General features: G+C 36.3%; 1 protein-coding gene across 10 annotated transcripts in view; it reads right to left on the bottom strand.

Moving 5' to 3' along the window:
* The window catches only part of cdh24b (cadherin 24, type 2b), a 267,097-nt gene that overhangs the window by 104,425 nt on the left and 136,973 nt on the right, over nt 1–25,699 (bottom strand). For all 10 annotated transcript variants that reach the window (XM_073928672.1, XM_021467808.3, XM_073928670.1 and 7 more), the window contains 2 exons: nt 1,805–2,099; nt 558–677 (listed from right to left, as the gene is read on the bottom strand). In XM_073928672.1, the coding sequence (XP_073784773.1) occupies nt 558–677; nt 1,805–2,099 (415 nt within the window). The remainder of the gene's footprint in view (nt 1–557; nt 678–1,804; nt 2,100–25,699) is intronic.

Below are 25,699 nucleotides of genomic sequence, written 5' to 3'. Positions count from 1 at the left end.
AATAAGCGATAAGTTGGTTTGCAAAACTTAATTGTAAGAAACTTTTCAGATCATGGTAATGTATTAACTGACTTGTTGACTACATATTTAATATATTGACTCCCAACTTGGGAAGATTCTGTGTTCTATCTTAATTTAGCCTATCTTTGAGTTTTATTATATAATATTTATTCTGATGATTTTAAATCTTGTACCTAACAAATATCCTAATTTACAAAATACAAACAAAAAACTAAAACTAAAACTAATAAAAACTAAACTAAAACTGAGCAATTTCAAAATAAAAAAACTATATAAAAAAAAACTGATAAAACTGCCAATAAAAAAACAATTATAATCTTGTTTTGACTACAACCAAAATTTCAATAGGTTTAGCGAGCAAGACATGGATGAATATCGGATTTTTAATATTTAGTTAAAGATTGAAGGTCTGGGACAAGTACAATTATAAATCTCAACAATAAAAATAAACATTTGCTTAATAAAATGTAACTAATGTTGTGCTACATTGTGACCCAATCACAATAAAAAGAGTTGTTGTGAAAAGAAAGATTCACCTGTCTGAGGATCCACAGAGAAGTGTGGCTGTCCCTGAACCAACGTATACACCAGCCGTGCGCTGTTCCCATACGTGGGATCGTCTGCATCTGATGCCGTCACCTGGATGATGGACGTCCCTGAGGAGGAGAGATACAAGACAATAAGAGATGATCAATATGGCATATATGAGCACAGGTCATCGCAGGACAAGCACATTAAATGGAGAGAGCCATATAAAGACTGACAGATTCTCCCTCTCTCCTCGCCCTGCTGCAGTGTGACAAATACAGTATTCACTTTCTCTCCTCCCCAGCCGCACACCTTCTTTCATTCGCGCCTCTGTCTGTCTGTCTCACTTCATTTCTCTTCATCTCCTTCTCCAATTCCCCATTTGCTCCCACTCTCAATCTCTATGCCTGTTTCTGCGGCCACACTCCCTTGTTCCCATAACTCCCTCACGTCTCCAATCTCTTCGTTCCTGACAGACATGGACTTTTTTTCCGACCAAATAAATCAAAGAGTTTCATGCGTGAGACCGGAGCAGTTTGAAGTGAACACATATATATGTACAATGGAAAAAAAAGAACTACGTTTCCCATGGGGCCGTGGCTGACAAGCTCAGAGGGACGGGGGGATTTGTGGGAGCAGCTGTTGCTGTTTTCAGACATCAAAGGCCTGACAGTGTCACCAAGAGAGCTGGTGGGTTGATGGGAGGCTGCCGTCTGATTACACATCTTTCGCAGGTAGTTAAGAAGCGGCAAATGACGACGGTGGGAGAGCGACTGTAAACGATCAGATCAAAAAACTGACGGGTTGACGCAACACGCAAATGCTCAAAGAAATCTATTCATATTCCGTCTGAGTACGACTGAAGAGACACGCCACAATTTAGACTGATAACGCATTCACGTCGCCGGAATATTAGATTTGAATGGCATTTCACCCCGAGCATTTCTTGCGATGCTTTGAAATTAATTAGACCCATTTCAGGCAAAACAAAAGCACGACTTGTCTAAGTGATAATATTTTGAGTCTGTCTCGAATAGATGCAAGATCGATAAACGCAAGAGGTTATATCACCAGAATGAGCAACATTAACATTTAAACTGCGCAAATTATAGAAAGCAATTCCTTGGCTTTTCATCTATTCGGTTTTTTTGGGGTGAGGGGGGTGGGACAGCATGAATCCTGCATTACTCAAAAATCATTGACATTCACCAGGAAAACGTGCTAGAGGGGATGAGCATATGTTGTCTTCCGCTACCTATATTGGCCATCTCGGGGACTGTGGCGCTGTAGGGTCCTTCCTCGAAGACAGGTGGGTTGTCGTTGATATCTTGCACTCTAATGATGAACTGGGAGGAGGGCTCCAGGGCTCGCTCTGTCTGACTGTCTGTTGCTGTGGCAATCAGCCGGTATTCGTCCTTCTCCTCCCGGTCCAAGGGCTTGGTTACGTGGATGTTGCCAGTCTTCTCGTCAATCACGAACACTGACCCCGCCCCCTCGCCCCGCAGCACGTACTTAGTGCGTCCATCACCTCTGTCCATGTCAGTGTGAAGCTGATGTGGAGAAAGAGAGAGGGAGAGGAGGAGACAGAAAGATTACACCAGACTGAAGGGTTCAGAAGGACAAACAGAGACTATACTGAGGTCAAAACACCACTAACTACATCAAGTGCTGTTCTTTTTGTTAACCCAAACTATTTGTTGCAACTGTGCTTGAACAGTGTTTGCGAAGTAAATGAACTTTCGCAAAACACAAAGTCTAGAATAATTTTACAAAATTAATAAAAAGTCTCTTTTTGATGATGTTTTAATAGAAACACATTTATGTAAATTAGATTTACTGAAGAGTGTATTAGCATATTTCCTGGAATTTGTCACATTTCTTGTTTTTCTGAAACACGCTGTGTCTTTTTTCCAAAGTCAGTTTTATAATGCATTTAATGTCAAGCAAAAACTGAGCAAAGTTCACTACAGTGACAAGACACTTTGTACATTTGATTAATGTCAAATTTTTTCCTTTAAGAACTATTTAGAGGCATTTTGCTATATCCAAAAATTATATTTTTAGTAAATATAAAACATCAAATACGTTTTTAAACAATGCTTTTGAAAAAGTTTTTTTTTTGTTTAAATGCACCTTTTCCATTTACAATAAATAAAATGTGCTTTAACATAAATCAAAAGATCAAATTTTTGATAAACATTTCACAATACTTTGAAACACATTCTCTCATGTACAATATAAAACATTTTATTTCTCCAATTCTTTACACAATATCTTTGTAATCACTTATAAGTTAATTTAATTTACCTAATTTTAAAATGGAAAAAGAGTTATGACAAAAGAAATTGTAATGAGATATGCACAATGTTTGATTAGTTTTACAATACTTAAATGTCTACTACATGAACCTTTTGCATATACAGGACTTTGCTAGCTCAAGTGCGTAGTGGAAATAAAACAACAAAAGGTGCGGATATCCATAATAAAACTGTATTTATCAGAAAATGCTTACCAAATCTTTATTAAAATGACTTAAATGTTTATTTTACAATACTTTAGTTTGTTTTACCAGTTGTTTTGTATTATAGAACTTAATAATTAATGTTTATGAGTTTCTTTAAACATGTTTTAAAATGATAATTCATGTTTTAATATGGAAATTATTCCTAAAATCACTTTGTCTTTCCAGCAATATTTATTTTTATAGATATTGTAATAAAGGAGTTGTCCAACACTTATGTACCTTTTTTTATGAGACCAATTGCATACCTTCATTTCAGTGTACCATAAAAGGTGCTAACCAGTATCATAAGAGGACTTTTTCTAGAATATGAGGTTCAACTTTTACTGTTTTTACTGTTAGTTTCAACTGTTCCTTAACATTATTTGTACCACGTGTACCTTTTTTCTGAGAGTGTACATTTGGATTTGGACAAAGGAGAGAAGTATGCGAGTATGTGAGTATTTTTACTCAGAGCTGGTGCATGAAAATGGCTAACCAGACAGCCACCAGGGCAGCAGCATAGTCAAGATGGTAAGATGGACTTTAGTTTACTAACTAGGCAGCCATTCCAGCCCCTCTAACAGTGGAGGCTACTGTAAACACCCTGACATGGTAAATGTAGAAATGATCTTTAAACTTATAAAACTATCTGGACATGAAAACCGAAGATGACAACTTTTGTTACTAATGATAATGTGTGTTAAAGTTCAATACAAGTGGACTTGTGTGTATATTTAATAGAGAGTAAACATGGTGAGAAGTCATATGACTTGTTTCGACACTTTTGTGTGCATGTCTGTATACGTCATTTTCATTTGTTTTATAATTATATTTCCTCCCAGCAGGCACACAGCGTCATAAGATAATGATAGTAGGACAAAATTCAATGTCTAGCCAGCGTCCAAGGACAACAGTATTTTGATAATAATTTCGTCCAATAATGATATCAAATGACGTTGATATTTGGTTGATTTTAGGTTGTGTGGAAAGTGACCAAAATTCAAAGTCGAGGGATATAGACATTAAATACTGAAATTTATTCGTCAGGTATGACAACCAAAATCCAACATCTAATAGACTTTATAATGGTAACATCCACACAACATCAAGCTGTAACATCATAAGACGTTGATATCTGGTTGATTTTAGGTTTGACTAAGGACATTAATGTCGACCTAAAGTTGGGTTCTGATGTCAGCCTGATTTTCATTTCCAAACAAAATGCTACATCCCCCGACATTGGGGTACAACGTCAATCTGACGTCATGTTGACGTCCTGTGCCTGCTGGGTAACTTCTACTTTTCTGCTCAGAATACTATTAAATTTAAAGAATCTGTTTTGTAAATAGAGAATCTAAAATATTGTTATGATTGAAAATGTTATTTAATTTGTCAATTGTTTGAAATTATGTTTTGTTAACCTGTCCAGTTTTTTTACTACGAGGTCCTGGTTTATTGTTTACAAAAAATAAAACTTCATAATTGTATTATTATTTAAAGAAAGAAAGAAAGAAAGAAAGAAAGAAAGAAAGAAAGAAAGAAAGAAAAGAAACAAACAAACAAATAAATAAACAAAGAAAAAATAAAGAAAGAATTTAACTAATCTAGAATAAAATTCTCAGACTTTAAATCAACTACAATTTGATTACACAAAAAACAGGATAGGTTGATGAAAAAATGACTTAAAACATTTGATACAGAAATTCAGGTTGAGACTTCACAACAATAGTCTGATTTTTATATAGATTGCTGTGGTGATTCATAAACATCAGTCAATTACAAGAATCAATAATTTCATCTAGTGCCTCATAGTTGACACCTCACAATGACTAGGACACCAATAATGTACTGAAAGAAATACTAACACTTAAAACTTCTGAGAGAGAACATTTGTATTGGAAAAACATGTTGCTTCAGTAAACATTGTTGCTTTATACTCTTATTTCTTGAAACTAGTCACTATAGCTCCGCCTTCTCAGTGACATCTTACATGTTTTTCAAGCTACGATTGGTTGGGATTCAATATTTGTTTTATCTACAACATTACAAGACATTAGACTATCATAACAGACATATTGTGTAGCATCAAGCTAAAATATTGGAACAAATGATTAATCCTGAAATGTAGACGGCAGTGTGACGGATGAGGATGTCGGGGGCTCATCGTCAGACAGTACAGATGGGCGGTAATGATCACACAGCCTTGCGTGAAGCGCTGGTACTCGGGGCATTGATTGCGGGAGGAGTCTGGTTAGCGGATCAGCGGCAGTCGACGGTTAAGGAGCCTTCATGCAGAGAGCAAAGCCCCGGCTGCATAGGGAGCGCGTGACGCTCAGAGGAAAAGAGTGTGGAGAACGCATCAGCATTCATCCTCATTACCGCTTCTACGTGGCCAGAATACGGCTGCTTAAAAAGACCCCATAACAGCACAACTTCCACAAAAAGTGCCACACAGCAAGTTTGGAAGACAAATGGGTGCGTGTCCTATGTTTGCAGGCATCCGAGTGTGGAAAGAGCTGAGTACGTTTTCTCAATGGAATCAAAATGGAGATTTTTTAGGGGGGAAAATCAGAATATTCATTGGCTTTTCCAGATTGAATTTGGAGACCAAGCATGTGGTTGTGTAGATGTAAATCCCTAAAGATTGTACTGACACTCGGTGGGCAGTGATGGGGAAAAATCTAAAAGGCACACTCCGCTCTGCTTGATTCATTGATTTTTTTTCGAGTGTGTGTGTTTATTTCTGCAATATACTAGAACAATGCAACAATTGGCATATGATAAAACAACATTTTCCATGTCAAGGGGTGTTGACATTGAGATCTTAAGGTCACTGTACTGTTGGTTCCTCGTAGGCGTTGGTGTTCAGCTAGCTGAATCTAGCAGATATTCTCAGCATGTTCATAGTTTAAAAGTTCAACTCCCTCACACTAAAGCAGACATTTTCAAATGTCATAAAAATGTTTGACAGACTAAAACTTTACCACAGTTATATACTGTATATTGATGTATGGCTATTTATGGAAATGATCTGGGGACGCTGCTGTTGGTTGGGTTTAGGTTTAGTAACTTTATGTGCCCAAAGAATTAGGTCAGTTTACTACCAGAATGTAATGAATGACCAGTTTATTTTATCAATAGATTTATTTTTCTCTGATAGCATGGATATATTCCAAGTTGAAGCAAGGATTCATCTGGCTCCAATTGTGAAAGAATGGTTCAGGGAGTATTAGACATCTTTTTACACATTACTGGCCACCACATAGTCCAGATCTTAACCCTATTGAGCGGTCTGACTCACCCAGAAGTAGGGGTCGGGACTCCCTGGGCGGTCATGGGACAATGACAGGGGGTCGCTTGGTGATTTTAAAAAGTCAAATAAATTTGATTAAACTATGAGAATTACATTTTTTTTTTACCATAAGCCACAGAAGATAAATACATAATAACATTAATAGTAAAAAACAACAACATGCAAATGAAAAGCCATCAGCCTTTAAATTATTATTATTTTTTATAGGATCAATGTGTTTACGTCAGATTAACAACACAGCAATCGCATCGGCTGCAGCAAATTCATTTTATAGCACCAGGTTAAACTTTCTGACACCTTTATGGCAATCAAACACATTAAAAATAAATACAGAATACAACTGCACATTTGTCTCCAAAGTTAAACCAAGAATAGACTTATGCTTGAAAACATTGTCAAAACAAAAGTCTTTTTAGTTGAAGTTAATATTAAATTAAACAAATTAATAAATGACTATAAAAATGATATGATTGTTAGACTGCACTTTTTGTGTTGTCAATATGCTCATGTTTATATACTGTAGACCTATTGTTGTATGAGCAACATTTGCATATGTATAACTACCAAAGAGGAATTTGGGGGTCGCGAGTGACTGACATTGTTATTTAAGGGATCGTGGGCTGAAAAGTTTGGGAACCTCTGATCTAAGCTATAAATGAAGCAATAAAATGTTAGAATGTGTGATTATTATTATTTTTTATTTTTTTATTTTTTTGGATAGGGAATATATTATTATTATTACATATTAAATAACATTGTCTATTAGCAACATGTGTTCTGATTATCTCCCTCAGTTTCAGTTTCATTTTGTTATATTATTATGTAACAATTATGATTATAAAAATTGAATAATGAATATTTAAAAAAATACACATTCAAAAAAAATGAACAAATAATAATAAAAATAATAATATTACGCACATACAGTAATACACACAAGCATATTTACATTTATAAATAGCTATTTTTTTAACTGTGTAATTGTGCTGAACGCATTTTATAGCATGAGTGAGGTGTCCACAATAAGCATCCACCTGGATGATGTGACAGCAGCCTTTATTGTGCCAGAACCGCCAGCACATACCAGTTATCAGAGGAGAGGAGACATCAGTGCTGTGAAGCAGCCAATTATATGCGGATGATTAGGAGGCCATGATGGAGAGGGGCCAATTTGACCAGGGTGCAGGGGTTACATACCTACTCTTTTGAAAAAAGCACCATGGCATTCTTAATGACCAAGCCAGACCTCGGTTTTAGCCGTGTTTACACATGGCATTGTATTAAATGCATTTTTAGGTGATTCGATCGCAAGCGGTCAGCCAAGACAAGCCACTGTTTGGACAGCCTATTATACAGTACATCTTTAAAAAAAATCTTATGCAACCACTTTTGGCAGAATCTCTGATATCATACATCACCTACTATATCAGGATCGTTCTAGATGTTACTTTAAATGAGCAATAATACACAACATGTCAACATACTATTGCTAATTGCATATTACTACAAACAATGTATAGATCTGTTAAGAATAGAGTGCTAAATGTTATTTTAGCTTCTATATAAATGTAATTTTTGGATGTACACCCCATGATGCAGAGTAATGCTTATGCCATGCAAAGTAAAGATATTCTACATTAGTATTGAGTATCTATACAGTATTGTGCATGATTGAGTAGCATCATTTCATTAGTTAATCAGACATTTTTGAATGCTGTCACTGCCGACAATTAAGACATCTCACACATGAACAACTTAGAAGTAAAAATGATGTTTTCAGATCATGCAGTAGGGACCTAAAAAAAGACCTATGAATTCTAATAAGGCTGTTACATATCTATTTTTACTTTAGATATTTATGAGATTATTTTTGCTAATGTAGTTTCCTTTCAAAGCAACAAAAAGCTGTGAACCTCACACCAGGGGGTTGGCATATTTATCATCTCTGATATTGTCATAGTTGTTATTTTAAAGATGTGCAAGCTGACATTAGAGCATGTCACTCACTTGGCAAAAAAACAAACAAAATCACTTCTTCAAGGTCTATTAGCATATACTGTGCTGATGCCTATTAGACCTAGAATGACCCTGGATTTCAAGTTATGAAAGCAAAAAACATCCCTGTGTGTTTTTGTTTTCATATTTGTAAGACAGTAAGCAAGAGCTATTTTTTCTAAATATTAGCATGCAAGTATGATCGATAGTGATTTTCCACAACAGATCAAAAAAGCAACCAAAGACTCACTGCACGTGCAAAACAATCCAATAGGTGCATAAACCAAAAATGCCCAAAAAGAATGAAGTTACTGAAAAAAAAGTCTGCAAGCTCTCAAAAATCCAAAAATACACAAGTGAAATGGTAAGCAATTGACCCTTCGCTAAGCCCCGCCCTCCTTCGTTACTGTTGCTACGCCTGTCAAGCTTTCGTGCCTGGCAAAATGTGTATGCGATGGTGTCAGATATTGTCAGGGATATAATAGTCATTTTTGGCAAACAGGTGAGATATCTGAGATAACCAGACAAAAAAAAGACTGCAGTATGCATTACAGGGGTATATTCATGACATAATAGGCAAACGATTAGAGAATAATTCAATCAAAATTGAAGCTAGCCTAGCCGCCTCATATGCTAAACATTTAACAGCTTAGCTCATGCTCAGCAGGAGAGGTGAAATTTTAAAATAATCCAATAATTACAAATTAAACCATGATTTCTCTATTTTTAGCCAAAAAGCCTGATAGATTAATTGTTGTGCAATGCAAAACGTTACTAACCAACGAGGAAACATGCATGGACAGTGCTTCTACATAATTCACAGAAAGAGCAGCCAGAAAGGGGAAACTGATGGATTTGTGTTGAATAGTACCATCATTGACCCATAACAATGTACAGTAAGTTACCTATTACTGTCAGTATGTTTGTGTGCTCTTTAGAAAGTTAATGAAAAACAGCTGCTGGTAAAGTATATTGATCGCAAGGGCTCAGTTTGTGATTATATCTCAGTCTTGTTCTGTTGATTTGTAATTTCAAATATTCGTAGCTTGAAACATATGGAAATATGAAGTTGAGTAAAGTTAGCAACAGATTCGTAGATTCGTATTTGCCGGATCAATTAGTCATGTCATTGAGACCTATTCGCTATTAGTATGACTAGGTTACTATGGCGAAGGCTTAAACGGAGCATTACTTGTAATATTGAGCGAAAAAAAAGAAAAAAAATAGCTGGGAAACATAGACTATTTTTGTAGGAAACACAGTTTAGATCTGTTTAGGGTAAGAGAAGTGTGAGTTGTTGCCGTCGGTCAATCACTGAATGTCAGGAATATCAAAACAAAACCAGATTAAAAACAAAGCAAAGCAAAAAAAGTAAGAGAGACAACAGATCAACAAACAAATAGTTAATACAAAACAAGTTACATTGTGAACACGGTTTTGTCCACTTGTTTTTGGTGTGCCATAAAAATTTGTTCCAAACAAAGCCAGAGCAGAATTTAAGAGCAACACTGCATTTGAACTAATCAAGTGAATCATTGATCCATTCATATGACTTCCAAGGTGTTCCAAAACGGATACATCACACTCTGAAGGCCACCTAAGTGTGTGAACAATCATGGCTACCACATTGAAGTGTCATTTCAAACCAAAATGCTCAAAACTGGCCACTTTGAAGAGCTTTTGAAATAAAGAATTTCAAAGAGTACAACTTATGAACACTCTGAGCCCGATGATCTTTGTGCAGGTGTCAAACAGCATGTTCCATTTGGAAGGGCTCATCCCTATGCCCTAATCTTTTCAAAGCTGTCATTCTGGAGGGTAAGCTCTTCGAATGGATTTGGGCGTAGGGAAGTGCCCTTCTAAAGGGAATGACCTGTTAATTTCTTCAGTAAATTAATAAGCCAAATCGTTTAAATGAATGATTCAGTGAATCACACATTAAGGTAAGGACTTGACACCATTGACAGGCAGATTTATTGTTATATTTTTAAAATAAACTGCAGGTCTAAACCCACCAAGGAACCAGCAAAAAAACAGTATCCTCGTGTTTTTTCAACAGTCTTTCTGAATGGCTTGAACACGCATACAGATGTTTAGATTTTCTTTAAGGGGGAAATGAAGCACTCAAGTCAAGTTTTCATTATTTTGTTAGTTTACAGTGGATTCCACTTTAATGAAAAATATATTTAATTTAACTTGATTAATGTAACCATTTAGAAGAAAACAGCATGTTTTACTATAGATTTTAGACCTAGGGCACCGCCATCTTGAAATGTCGCAGTGTCTGACGTCACCGGGTTGGTTCCATTACCTCCGCTGAGCAGATACAATGGAAGTAATGGACTAAAAACGAAGACTGGAGAGCCTAATTTAACCCAGCGTGTGAAGTTGTGGACGTGGAGCTGGTGCATTTACAAGCATCAGATGTGGGACTAATATAAAAGTATATATATTAATTCTATTTTTCTTTTTTCTTTTTTTGGGTTAAATTAGGCTTTCCAGTCCCCATTTTCAGTGCATTACTTCCATTGTATCTGTTCAACTGAACAAACAGAACCAACCCCATGATGTCAGACACATCGACACCCTAGGTCTAAAATCTATATTAAACATGCCGTTTACTTCTAAATGGTTACATTAATCAAATTTGTTAAATATAGTTTCATTAAAGTGGGATCCACTGTACAAAATAATGTAAACTTGACTCACACCAGGGGGTTGGCATATTTATCATCTCTGATATTGTCATAGTTGTTATTTTAAAGATGTGCAAGCTGACATTAGAGCATGTCACTCACTTGGCAAAAAAACAAACAAAATCACTTCTTCAAGGTCTATTAGCATATACTGTGCTGATGCCTATTAGACCTAGAATGACCCTGGATTTCAAGTTATGAAAGCAAAAAACATCCCTGTGTGTTTTTGTTTTCATATTTGTAAGACAGTAAGCAAGAGCTATTTTTTCTAAATATTAGCATGCAAGTATGATCGATAGTGATTTTCCACAACAGATCAAAAAAGCAACCAAAGACTCACTGCACGTGCAAAACAATCCAATAGGTGCATAAACCAAAAATGCCCAAAAAGAATGAAGTTACTGAAAAAAAAGTCTGCAAGCTCTCAAAAATCCAAAAATACACAAGTGAAATGGTAAGCAATTGACCCTTCGCTAAGCCCCGCCCTCCTTCGTTACTGTTGCTACGCCTGTCAAGCTTTCGTGCCTGGCAAAATGTGTATGCGATGGTGTCAGATATTGTCAGGGATATAATAGTCATTTTTGGCAAACAGGTGAGATATCTGAGATAACCAGACAAAAAAAAGACTGCAGTATGCATTACAGGGGTATATTCATGACATAATAGGCAAACGATTAGAGAATAATTCAATCAAAATTGAAGCTAGCCTAGCCGCCTCATATGCTAAACATTTAACAGCTTAGCTCATGCTCAGCAGGAGAGGTGAAATTTTAAAATAATCCAATAATTACAAATTAAACCATGATTTCTCTATTTTTAGCCAAAAAGCCTGATAGATTAATTGTTGTGCAATGCAAAACGTTACTAACCAACGAGGAAACATGCATGGACAGTGCTTCTACATAATTCACAGAAAGAGCAGCCAGAAAGGGGAAACTGATGGATTTGTGTTGAATAGTACCATCATTGACCCATAACAATGTACAGTAAGTTACCTATTACTGTCAGTATGTTTGTGTGCTCTTTAGAAAGTTAATGAAAAACAGCTGCTGGTAAAGTATATTGATCGCAAGGGCTCAGTTTGTGATTATATCTCAGTCTTGTTCTGTTGATTTGTAATGTCAAATATTCGTAGCTTGAAACATATGGAAATATGAAGTTGAGTAAAGTTAGCAACAGATTCGTAGATTCGTATTTGCCGGATCAATTAGTCATGTCATTGAGACCTATTCGCTATTAGTATGACTAGGTTACTATGGCGAAGGCTTAAACGGAGCATTACTTGTAATATTGAGCGAAAAAAAAGAAAAAAAATAGCTGGGAAACATAGACTATTTTTGTAGGAAACACAGTTTAGATCTGTTTAGGGTAAGAGAAGTGTGAGTTGTTGCCGTCGGTCAATCACTGAATGTCAGGAATATCAAAACAAAACCAGATTAAAAACAAAGCAAAGCAAAAAAAGTAAGAGAGACAACAGATCAACAAACAAATAGTTAATACAAAACAAGTTACATTGTGAACACGGTTTTGTCCACTTGTTTTTGGTGTGCCATAAAAATTTGTTCCAAACAAAGCCAGAGCAGAATTTAAGAGCAACACTGCATTTGAACTAATCAAGTGAATCATTGATCCATTCATATGACTTCCAAGGTGTTCCAAAACGGATACATCACACTCTGAAGGCCACCTAAGTGTGTGAACAATCATGGCTACCACATTGAAGTGTCATTTCAAACCAAAATGCTCAAAACTGGCCACTTTGAAGAGCTTTTGAAATAAAGAATTTCAAAGAGTACAACTTATGAACACTCTGAGCCCGATGATCTTTGTGCAGGTGTCAAACAGCATGTTCCATTTGGAAGGGCTCATCCCTATGCCCTAATCTTTTCAAAGCTGTCATTCTGGAGGGTAAGCTCTTCGAATGGATTTGGGCGTAGGGAAGTGCCCTTCTAAAGGGAATGACCTGTTAATTTCTTCAGTAAATTAATAAGCCAAATCGTTTAAATGAATGATTCAGTGAATCACACATTAAGGTAAGGACTTGACACCATTGACAGGCAGATTTATTGTTATATTTTTAAAATAAACTGCAGGTCTAAACCCACCAAGGAACCAGCAAAAAAACAGTATCCTCGTGTTTTTTCAACAGTCTTTCTGAATGGCTTGAACACGCATACAGATGTTTAGATTTTCTTTAAGGGGGAAATGAAGCACTCAAGTCAAGTTTTCATTATTTTGTTAGTTTACAGTGGATTCCACTTTAATGAAAAATATATTTAATTTAACTTGATTAATGTAACCATTTAGAAGAAAACAGCATGTTTTACTATAGATTTTAGACCTAGGGCACCGCCATCTTGAAATGTCGCAGTGTCTGACGTCACCGGGTTGGTTCCATTACCTCCGCTGAGCAGATACAATGGAAGTAATGGACTAAAAACGAAGACTGGAGAGCCTAATTTAACCCAGCGTGTGAAGTTGTGGACGTGGAGCTGGTGCATTTACAAGCATCAGATGTGGGACTAATATAAAAGTATATATATTAATTCTATTTTTCTTTTTTCTTTTTTTGGGTTAAATTAGGCTTTCCAGTCCCCATTTTCAGTGCATTACTTCCATTGTATCTGTTCAACTGAACAAACAGAACCAACCCCATGATGTCAGACACATCGACACCCTAGGTCTAAAATCTATATTAAACATGCCGTTTACTTCTAAATGGTTACATTAATCAAATTTGTTAAATATAGTTTCATTAAAGTGGGATCCACTGTACAAAATAATGTAAACTTGACTAAGTGCTTTATTTTCCCTTTAAGCTCAGAGTTTATGGCTCAGTGTCATGTCTGTGAAAAAAAATATGTCACGTGCAGTAGATAAAGCATCTGTACTGAAATGTAAAATTTACTTAAAATAAACATTCTATGTTTAGCAAATTGAATATGACGTGTCAGTTTGCAGCACTTTTATAAACTGAATTTAAAAAGCAAAAATGCTAATACACATTGTTGACACATCATTGTGACATGGTGGCGCAGTGGGTAGCACAATAACCTCACAACAAGAATGTCGCTGGTTCGAGCCCAGGTAGGGTCAGTTGGCATTTCCATGTGGAGTTTGCATGTTCTCCTCAGTGTTCACATGAGTTTCCTTCAGGTGATCCGGCTTCCCCCACAGTCCAAAGACTTGTGATATACTGTAGGTGAACTGAATAAACTAAATTGGTCGTAGAGTATGAGTAGAATGTGAGAGTGTATGGGTGTTCTCTTAAGCTCTGTGATTGATTGGTTTGGTAGCACTGACAAATGTCAGTGGGGGTGAGAGCCGCACAAACTTGTTGAGGCAAGTGTTTACGAGTGTCGAGTACCATGAAGAAGCTCCAGATATAAACTTTTTTTTTGTGTTTACCTTATGATAAAAGTTGTTGCATGTTGCTTGTTCCCACCTTAGAATGAGTGAGTTTTAGCTACTTGTACATTAAGATAGAGTCTGTGCTTAATTTATGAATTGGGAGGTCCCGGAAAAGATCAGAGTAACATATCCGGCATGTTATGCAAGGATGGAGAGGTGTCACGCACGAAATTGGTTGGTGGGGTGGATAGCGGAGGGATGTCATTGACGAAAGTAAGCGGGGCGGGTGTGTCGCAGACGAAAGTAAAGAGGGTTGGGGAGACGCAGACGAAAGGGAAAGTGAACAGTGAAGAAGGAGAGCGGTTGAGGAGGGGGATCTGTAAAATGAGGAGCTGGATCAGATTTCAGAGGTACCGGATTCGGAGTATTCCAGCACAAATTAAGTCCTGGGTACTTTTCATAAAAAAATAAAAATAAAAACACCAGTGCAAAAGCACAACAAAGAGGAACATAAAAACCTACTGACAGCTAGCATTTCAAAAGTGTTATTGCAGAGCAACACAAACAGCACGCAGAAGCATACATGCACAACAACGCACAAGGAATGCATCGTGGGTCACGGCGATCACTAAACGCAGAAATATAAATCAGCCTTAAGCCTTAAGGAAAATAAATGAATGAATGTAGGTAGTATAACATGTATTTATTTATTTTTTTCAAACTTAAAATATACATCACCATGTTGCTCTGATATACAGCACCAAAGTGACTTGAACACACCTTATATCATAATTACGATCTGCCAATTGGAACTTCCCAGGAGGTAACGCTTCATTAGTCAGTCAGTACCTCAGCTTCAACTAGTAACCAGTTGAGGAATCTGCATGCTGTCAGTCCAGGTGTTGAGTACGGTTACTAGGGAGAGCAAGAAACTCAGAAGCCGTTGCTATGCTGTGGTTAAGGAATTCCTGAATCCATCCATTAATTCCGCCTAGAGCTCTCGGTCAGTCAAGCCTGCCAGCAGTTTGCCGTTCCAAGCCCGAGGTTCTTAACGAAGGGCCTTAATGACCCGCCTTAACGACAGGCCTTAACGACAGGACTTAACGAGGCCCTTAATGAAGCTGCTGCTATCGTTAAGGCTGGCGACGGCGGGATGATGAAAGACACAGAGAATCCCCTCAGCGGAGTCACGGTGAATAAGAGGAGCCTGTTCCTTTGTCCCTGGCATTGACCTGATCGACGTGACCTCCGCCAGCACTCCTTGTGATTTACACGTCCAATAACAGCGGCGTAGTGACACAGCTCAAAACAAACACTCCAACACGGACTCAAGGACAGACACACAGCGTGACGCGCACACACACACACACACTGGCAAGCAGATGCCTGACCACATTAGTGGAAAAAACAAGCATGGATTTAAACAGTCGCACCATTATTGGCCCTACTGAGATTAGAATAACGGCACTAAATGAGGTATAATATCTCCACGCGCTGACACCTTAATAAAGGACTATCAGCATGGTTGTTGATTCAAAAACAAGACGTTTTAAAAAGCGACTGAATTATACATGAAAGCGCATCAGAAAGGTCTAATTTATGCAGTGACACCCAGCTGACCATAATATGCATTCAAATTAGCCATGTAAATTGGCGCCAGACATCCTGTTTCAAGGACAGATTCTCTGCCGCCTTTGTATACATGCGCATTATCATTAGGCCTCTAAATCAACCAAATTACTTATATTATAAAGTAATGTTCTTATGCTCATATAGTCAATTTCATATTTTCGCAATAACCATAAATCAAAAACAGTGCGAAAAAATATTCAGTGTCAACCTCTAAATCACTTAAATAACTTATTCGGGTATACTCAATTTCACATTCCTGCAGCACAATAAATCATAAAACATTGGGAGTGAGCGGGGGAAAAAAATGCATTTCGCATCTGTGCATTAACCTAATGAATGTGTTTTCCTGGGCAGATTTATTTAGCGCCCCGCGAGTTGGGAGAAACAGTGTTTGAGAAAATGGCACTTCAGCCATCATGTGAAATGGGTTTTGACTGCTCTAAACAGCAATGCGGTGGCCTGGATACCGAGAGGCCATCTACACACATAACCATTACAGAAACACACACTCCGATACACACAGATCTCAGCGTGTTATGAGTTTCAATCCCCCTTCGCCACCGGGGAATCTTATCAAAGGCTTTAAGGCTGATGGGAGCGAATCCTCGGCTCCTTCACGTCTGAGTGAGAAAGATGAAGCTCATGCGCTTCTCCTCAGAGGAGTTCAGATCCTCATCACTCACTAGATGTGTTACTTTAAAAGTCATGCATTCAATTACTCATAGTACATGTAGCGAACTTCTTTGTTCAAATGGTAGTCACTTTTGGACCACTTGTTATAACAAATATTATGGACGGTTTTGTTGAATATAATTGGAAGAAACTTGTGCTGATCATACAGTGTAGTGGAGGGTGTTTCACACTCATGTGTCTGCATTCTGAGAAAGAAGAAAAGGTTAATTTGATTTGTCAATGAATAAATTACATTTTCGGAGCTGTGGCACAAAGTGTAGCAATTTGCTGTGGCATAAACAAAGCTCTTAGGCGATTGTTATTTCTTTTTTTAGGTTGTGTAATATTTGGGATTTGATCTTTATATCATTTTGTGCTATATGTAATGCAAAAACTTCAAAACTCAGTTCTTAAAGTGGGTTTATTTATATTTATTGGCTTAATTTTAAAAATATTAAATACATGAGAAACAGTTTGTATAAGTACTACCAATGATATTTATTACAATACAATTTCTGTGGATGAAATAAGAAATTATCCATTGAAAAGATAGTATAAGGTGTAAAAAAAAAAAATAATAAAAATATATATATATATATATATATATATATATATATATATATATATATATATATATATATATATATATATATATATATACAACAGTTCTGTCTGGTTCTCAAATCTGATTGGCTGATAGCCGTGCGATATTCTGCAATATCAGAACTCCTTCAGCCTCTTTAAACTTTGTGTATTACTCCACCCCCATACAGCCAGCAAAAAGCAGACACTACAGATCTAAAGTTTAAAAGATGCTTGCTCAACTGTTTTAACTGTCAGCTTATGATTTGAATCCAATGTGGAAGAAAGTAGTTCCACATACAAAAGGGTCTTTGAAACTCTCCGTGTTTGGTTTAGTTTTTATATTAACAATTATGCCGTCAAACTGTTGTATAAAAGCAATATCACACTCGTAGCAGTGCGATATGGCGGTATATCGGCACTGGTGGGGGCACTAAGGCACTCGGACTACGGCCTCGTGTGATATTGCTCATATATATATGTACAAAAATATGTACAATTTGTAATATAATAACTTTACATTTAAACTTCACCTGGGCTTAACAAACCACCTGCAGGTGACACAATTCCTCCACTTCATATGCACCTAACACTTTGTTATCAACTCTCTGGTGTTTCTGGAAACATACTGCAATTCTTAAGCAGGTCGCACACCAGAAGCGCCGCTGGGTGCCGCGACACGGCGCGCACATGACAGTTTAAAGTATCACACACCAGACGCGCACATTCGCATGATATTTAACATGAAACTAATCAGATGGCGCTCTGTGGCGCGGCTGAAAAATGAACTGCATACTGAGCCGTGGCCAGGCGCCGCCAACAGCCGCCGACTTGCGGCGCCGGTGTGTTTATCCTGATAGAAACCTATGCTTAAAATTCTAAAAATGCGTGGTGCTGCGCAGCGCGGCGCCGAGAGGCGCTTCTGGTGTGCGACCTGCTTTAGTGTGCTTCAAGCAGGTAAGTGTGCTAGACAAACCACCTGTAGATGACATGCTCTTTACCTCTCTTTCCTCTCCATATGCACCAGGCACCTTCTTACAAGTACCTCAAACTTCATGGAAAACACTATGCAACTCTGAGTGTGTTGTAGACATGGGCTGATATACTGTAAGATTCTGATGGTCGATATTGATGGTGTGATAACTTTGGATAAAAACATCAGCAACTTTTTCCCCATTGAACACAATACACATTACTTTATTTTAAGAAACATTTTAAATATTTTGGAACAGTAAACATGCCAGGCCTGAAATTATTAAAATAAATCAGTCATATCTGCTATCTTCATTGGGTTCAAAAACACTGATTTCTTTACAGTTTGAAAAGACATAAGTATAAGATTTGATTTCAGATGTTTGATGAATTACTGGCCAGTAACTTTTGATGTGTATGCTCTTTTGCTGCTGGAGATAATGTTGCTAAAATTTTTGCAGTTTTGAAACCGTGATATTTCCATACCGTGGTATTATCCTAGTGTGTTGCACACAGTTGAGTGTGGTCGAAAAACCACCTGTAGGACAAATAACTGTAGCATAAATTTGTCGAGCTTGTTGAGGCAAAAGGACGATGACTCAATTGCAGCACAAAAATGAGTATTTATTTAATAATAAAATAAAACGAACACTAATTAGAGACAAAAACTTGGCTGGGTTATACAAGGCAGGGTTCAGAGAAACAACCAAAACAACCATACAGAGAAAGAATCGATGACGAACTGGCACAGAACAACAAACACAAGGAAGCTTTAAAAAAAATTAAAATCAAGCAAAACAGTTGAACTACATAAACTTTTAATGAGAACAAGATGGGAGGGACTAGACCACGGGTCAAACTGAAGGGTCACAGCCCTGCACAGTTTACAGGGCTCGAAATTAACTTATTTACTTGGTAGCACCGGTGCTCCAAACTTCAAATATTTAGGAGCACCAGAAAAAAATTAGGAGCACCCACCAAAAATAAATGAGCACCATTAGAAATTGTATTTTAAGGGATTTATAGTATTTGAAAACAACATCAACTAGGACTAACAAAACCCAGAAACAACTACCTAATGCTGAGATGACTTAATATTTGTGCAATAATTCCAAAATGTATGTTTAATAATTATGGAATATTAATGATGATGAAATTGACAATAATACTAACAATGAATTACATTTCTCATTATGATGCTGCCTTGAATGTGCTTGAATGTAAGTTATCTGCTATACAAAGTCTGTTACTTTATGAAAAATAGATAGATGGTTCGCATCAAACAAAAATGAAGCATTGCAGTAAGAAATGTTTATTGTGCACTACTGTTTTTATATGCATGTCAATTTAATAAATAATATTTCAGCTACAAAACAAACTAAAGACTATAATAAATCATTCAATTCAAGGCTGAGAGCTGCAAAACAGTCATCAGTAACTAAATAGAAAAATAATATACATCTCAAGAAAGAATGGACAAAAGAAAGTAAGAAAAGTCTCACTTCTATCACTCTTTAAAAGTATTAGTTTCAGTTTATTGTGTCGGTTTAAATGTTCAGTCTCGTTATGAGCTGATCTTCATTTTTCTGTGTTGGTGGAAAAGCAGGCGAGTCAGCTGACTCAATATATGAGCAGGCAGAGCAGGATTTTTACAATATCGCTCTTTGTTATAAGCCGCAGTTTCAGTGTAAACTTAGTAAAGGCGAGCTTCTTTGGCGATGATATGTACAGTATTAGATTTTACATTTAGCGGATATTTGCGCTGAACACGCGGTGAATGCAACGCATCGAGATTCGGGCACTCGATTGATCTTGGCTGGCGGATCAACATTCACTACATGTCATGATCGCTCTCATCAGCGCCTAAACTTTAGGTGGGGATTGCTAAACTGCTTTTCACTCTTCAGTCGTTTGCAGTTCCCGCGGTTATTAAAGCTCCTTCCCTGTCATCTAACAGCAGAATGCCTTGAGTGATTGACAGCTAATATGAACCAATACAGCGGCAGGGAAGAGCGATTCAGCACGTTTTTAGAAAAAAACAAAACAGGTCGCACTACACCCATTATATGCAGTCGCACAAATGCTCCCAAATATATTATGAGGTCGCATAGATTAATTTTCGGGCGCATATGCAACCAAATTTGGAGCCCTGGTTTAGTTCCAACCCTTGTCCAACAAACTTACCTGTTGGTTTCAAACAAGCTTGAAGGACTTAATTAGTCTAATCAGGTGTGTTTAATTAGGGTTGGAACTAAACTATGCAGAGCTATGGCCCTCTAGGAACTGAGTTTGACACCTGTTGACTACAGGGTTGCTGCAGGTTTTATCAAGATAAGTTTAAGACTTTTTAAGACATTTTAAGACCATTATGAATGAAATTTTAGACTTATACAAGGGTAAATGCTTTGGTTTTTTTTTTTAATATCCCAATTAGAATTAATTTTCACTTGCCCTATCAAAAGATTATAAAAATTCACCACATTTAATAATACAATAATAATTGTTTAGTTTGAGTTTTTTATTAAGTTTCAAATATATCCATTCACAAACCCTATAACCTTTACCAAGATTAGAACAAAACTTAGCTGTCAATTACTTCAGTCTACAACAATAATATTAATTTAATAATAAAAATATATAAGTCAGGTCAGTATCCTTAGCAGTAAAATAATTGGAGAACGTTGCTGTACGCAAAAGTTGCTGTAAAGAAAGTTATTAAATGCTATTTTAAAATAAAAATGAATTGTTGGCGATTGTATGGGTGTTAATAGCCAGATTGGGTAGTTATACATGAACAAAGGAAAATTAACACCTGTTTTCAAAAAATGTAAGTCCTTCAACAACATTTCAGGAAATTTAAGACTTTTTAAGGCCTAAAATTTAGCTTTTGAGATTTAAGACATTTTAAGACTTTTTAAGAACCCACAGACACCCTGGACTAGACAATAGAAGAGAGCACATGGCACAAAGAGGCAAAAACAAAAGCCATGTACTCACATCAAACAGGATGAAAACATGCAGCCAAAGGGAACACAAATTAATATGAGTTCATATGAAACTGATGTAAACATAAGCTACATGCTACGTGCAATGGCAACACAAGACACAAAACTGAACGTGAAACATCAGCACATGATAAGTCAAAGTATACCTACTCTCACATTTGCGGCATGGTTGTTCAAGCCTCAGCACCAATCCATAACTATAACCAACTTGACAGGGGTGCCAAGACTGAACAGCATGCCATAGACAAATGACCTGAAAACCAGGACAACAAAGTGTGCAACCCAAGCTTACCAAAAACAAAGACCAAGTAAACTTGAATCGAGCACTACATCCAAGAGTGGACAAGATTAAATGGTCTGGACTCCACCAAAACAAGAATAAAGAAGACCAAAGTGGCAGAGCAAAGCAAACTATAACTTAAACTTGTCGTTGCATTTACATGCTGCTACTCTCTTATGCATCTTTTATCCTCATTTGTAAGTCTTCCTGGATAAAAGCGTCTGCTAAATGAATGCAAATGGATTCTTCTTTTACATAACTTGCAATATGTAACCTGACTACATCACAAGATACACCTGAAAGATCACTATCAAGAAATCTGCTAAAGTATCTTCAAAACAACATTTAACAGCTTCCGGGCGAATCTCACGAAACAACTCAAACGACAAAAGCAGACGATCTATTACACATCTCTGTTATTTCTGTTCTGGCACAGTGACAGGTCTCTCTCACAGGTGCAGTGTGGGAGAAATCCAAATGGGGCTGACCTTGCCTGGCCAACTCTCCACTTTTGGCCCTGCTGCATGACTAAGAGCAGGCGTGACTGTGTCTTCTCACCCAGACTGACCTTCCATCTGTCTGGCCTCCAGCTAGAAGCAACCTCACTTCCCTCGGTGGATCCACACCTGCAGCCCGAGGGCCCAGCTGAGAGTCCCCTCTCCATCCAATGACACATAATTAACATCAGCCCTGCCGGCCCAGACGCACTGACCGCATTATTAAAGCTGTTTACCCTGGCGGAGGCTGGCACCGTAACACATAAGTGCCAGACTCCACTAAAGTCCAATGAAGATTAAGGTGGAGAACTGTGTAGCAGTGACCAATATGATATGATATAATATGATATGATATGATATGATATAATATGATATGATATGATATGATATGATATGATATGATATGATATGATATGATATGATATGATATGATATGATATGATATGATGTGATATGATATGATTCAATACAATATGATATGGACCCCAGAAAGTATAGCCACTCTCTTGGTAGTGACTAATGGGGATCCTGATAAATATAAATTTAAAAATATGGTACGCTATATAATACGGTATATGATATATGAAATATGATATGAATTTTTATACAATACAATTATATATTATATGACTTGATATGATATATACGAAATATGATATGATTTTTGATATAATAAAATAATACATATGATGTGATATGATATGATATGATATGATATGATATGATATATGATACGATATGATATGATATAAGATATGATATGATATGATATTTGATATGGTATATGATATGATATATGAAATATAATATGATTTTTGATACAATATAATAAAATATGATATGATATGATAAAATACAATATTATATGATACAGTATATGATATATGATTTATTAAAGATTTAATATGATATGATATATGATACGATTTTTTATAAAATAAAGTAATATAGATATGATATGGTGTGATATAATGTATGACATGATATGATACAGTATATGATATATGAAATATGATTTTTGATACAATACAATGATATGTGTGTGTGTGTGTGTGTGTGTGTGTGTGTGTGTATATATATATATATATATATATATATATATATATATATATATATATATATGATACATCACATGATATGATACAATATATGATATGATATATGAAATATGATCTGATAAGTAATACAATAAAATGTATGATATATGAAATATAGGATTTTTGATACAATATGATAATATAAAGATTATAAAATGAACGCGGTGAGAACATGCAAACTCCACACAGAAATGCTAGCTGACCCACCCGAGGCTCGAACCAGTGACCTTCTTACTGTGAGGCGGCAGCACAACCTACTGCGCCACCGCATCGTTATGTGATGTTTTATACGATACAATATGTGATACGATATACAATATGATACATGGTGTTTGATAGATATTTGATACATGATATAATATTTTATATTATTATATAATTTATTTACTTATTAATTAATGTTTTGTTTTTCTTTTCTTTTTAGTAAATGACCAATTAATAAAGTTCATCCACTTTTAAATCGATTGTTTAGTTTTAAGTAGGACAAATAAGCAAATTACAAACAATAAAACAAACACAACAAAACAAAGATACAGCACAGGTACACGTACGTTTATTCTCATTTGTTTATTGGCACATTTTTACTAAATGAAGAAGAGTCAATATCAGCACTGTTAATGATGCCTCTAAAATTACTAAAATTGACTTTGTTCTCAATTTCTGGGGATGAAATGAGAAATCACAGCCACTCAAAATGATATTAGAATTGAAAGCTATCATCATAAGTGAATGCGATTAATTTTTAATAGGCTTTAACTTTTAAATGTTTATATTAATATTGAAATCATTATTAATTTGACCATTCAAATGCAAAAAGCAAACTGTTCTCAGGATTTAATGTCACTTAGTTAAAACATCATGTTGAGTTCTTTCTTTTTTTCATATTTTAACATTTCCCACACCCAGTTTTTATTTCTCATGAAAGTATTCCACTTAGTTACCAAGTTTTACAGTGCTATCCGAATACATTTACATACTGTAATATACACTGTCATCCCAGTAAACTGTATATCCTCATCACATTGCCAAGCCCTAGCATAAGCACTGTGAGAACTACATGTAGGTGATGCCGTATTGCAGTTGATTTCACAAGTATGGCTGAGCTGTAGTTACAGGTCAGTGGAGTCACACCACAACCAGGTTTCACCCACACTCTTACACTAACGCCGCTAGCAAGCTAGTAGGGGTGTCGTAGTTAGTCGCTGCTGAGTCTGAGAATCGAAGTGTTGTTTTTTTTTTTTTTTGTCCGTGTTGTTTTTGTCAGGCTGAGGCCAAACTGATGTAATGCCATCTGACTGAGCTTGGCCCGACACCCAACAACGTCCATCACCCAAATGTCCACGTCTGTCGGTCACATGAGTGGTTGCTTTACATCACCAGCAAGCAGTTTTTCCAATTTTCTGCTGTTGTTCAGCCTCCTTCATGCATCATTCATGATCAAAACCATCTTTATTTGGCACAAGTTTATGCAAATACCAGCAGCTATTATCATAATCAGCTGAAATATGAAGAAAGAGAGCTTGGTTCTTTTTTTTATGAATAGTATTTAACTTTAATGGGCTGGCTTTGAGGTCGACACTACAGACTTTAGCTTTATTTACTTTAATATTTAGAACAGGGGAGCATGTAGGCAAGGAAAGGGCATCAATATTGATGAAAATCTCTTCTGTGCATTTAAAGGGCAGTTTGCTCACTTCTGTGCCACTGTCTGACAGTGCCAAGAAGATCCACCATGTGCCAACAACTATACATCACTAACAGTAAAAGACAGCACGTCTTTTTTAATTGTTCTGAGCATCGCTTTGAGTAGGCTGCATGAATATAAGTGCAAACAATAGTAGTTTGGTGCTTTTCCGAAACACTTTACATATAAAGTGCCACACAGTTCAAAAATAGCAAACATCTGTTTCCCTAGAGAAATGTTAAGCGTGTTTATTAACCAATAGTGTGCAGCCTGTTTGAAAGTGGTCATCTCTATGATTTTTTTACCCCACAGTAAAGGAGAAAACTCTTTGAAGTAGTAACTCTTCAAGGGGTTTGCCGGAAACAGGGATCACAAATCGCAGTGGTCTGGATTATACATCTAACGCCTCTACAGCTTAACGGGAAGAAATGAAAGGCCATGTATTACCAGGTTGTTTATTTGTACAAACAAGAGCACATTCTGTCACTCTGTTGCATTATATGAAAAATAATACAAATACAAAATAATAAAATATTATAATATGTATTAAAAATGATTTATTAATACAAAAAGTAATACAATGAAAGAAGTTACTGGTATTTTATTGGTAACTTATTGGCACATCTGCTAAATATTCATAAAATAAGATTAGAAGCTTTATGTATTGTTGGTAAAACTTGGTATTCCTAGTTAATAAGTATTAGGTATTTTTCCAATTTAAAAAAGAATTACGCTTCAAAGAATTAAAAACAACAGAGTTCTGTGGTTGAAGAGTACTGTAAAATGACATCTGTGCTCAGGGAATTAAATCATTATTTAAATCATCAATCAGTCAATCAATCAATCAACCAATCAACCAATCAATCAAATC

This window comes from Danio rerio, chromosome 2 (assembly GCF_049306965.1).
Source record: "Danio rerio strain Tuebingen ecotype United States chromosome 2, GRCz12tu, whole genome shotgun sequence".
NCBI lineage: Eukaryota > Metazoa > Chordata > Actinopteri > Cypriniformes > Danionidae > Danio > Danio rerio.
This window is presented reverse-complemented; position numbering and strand designations above follow the sequence as displayed.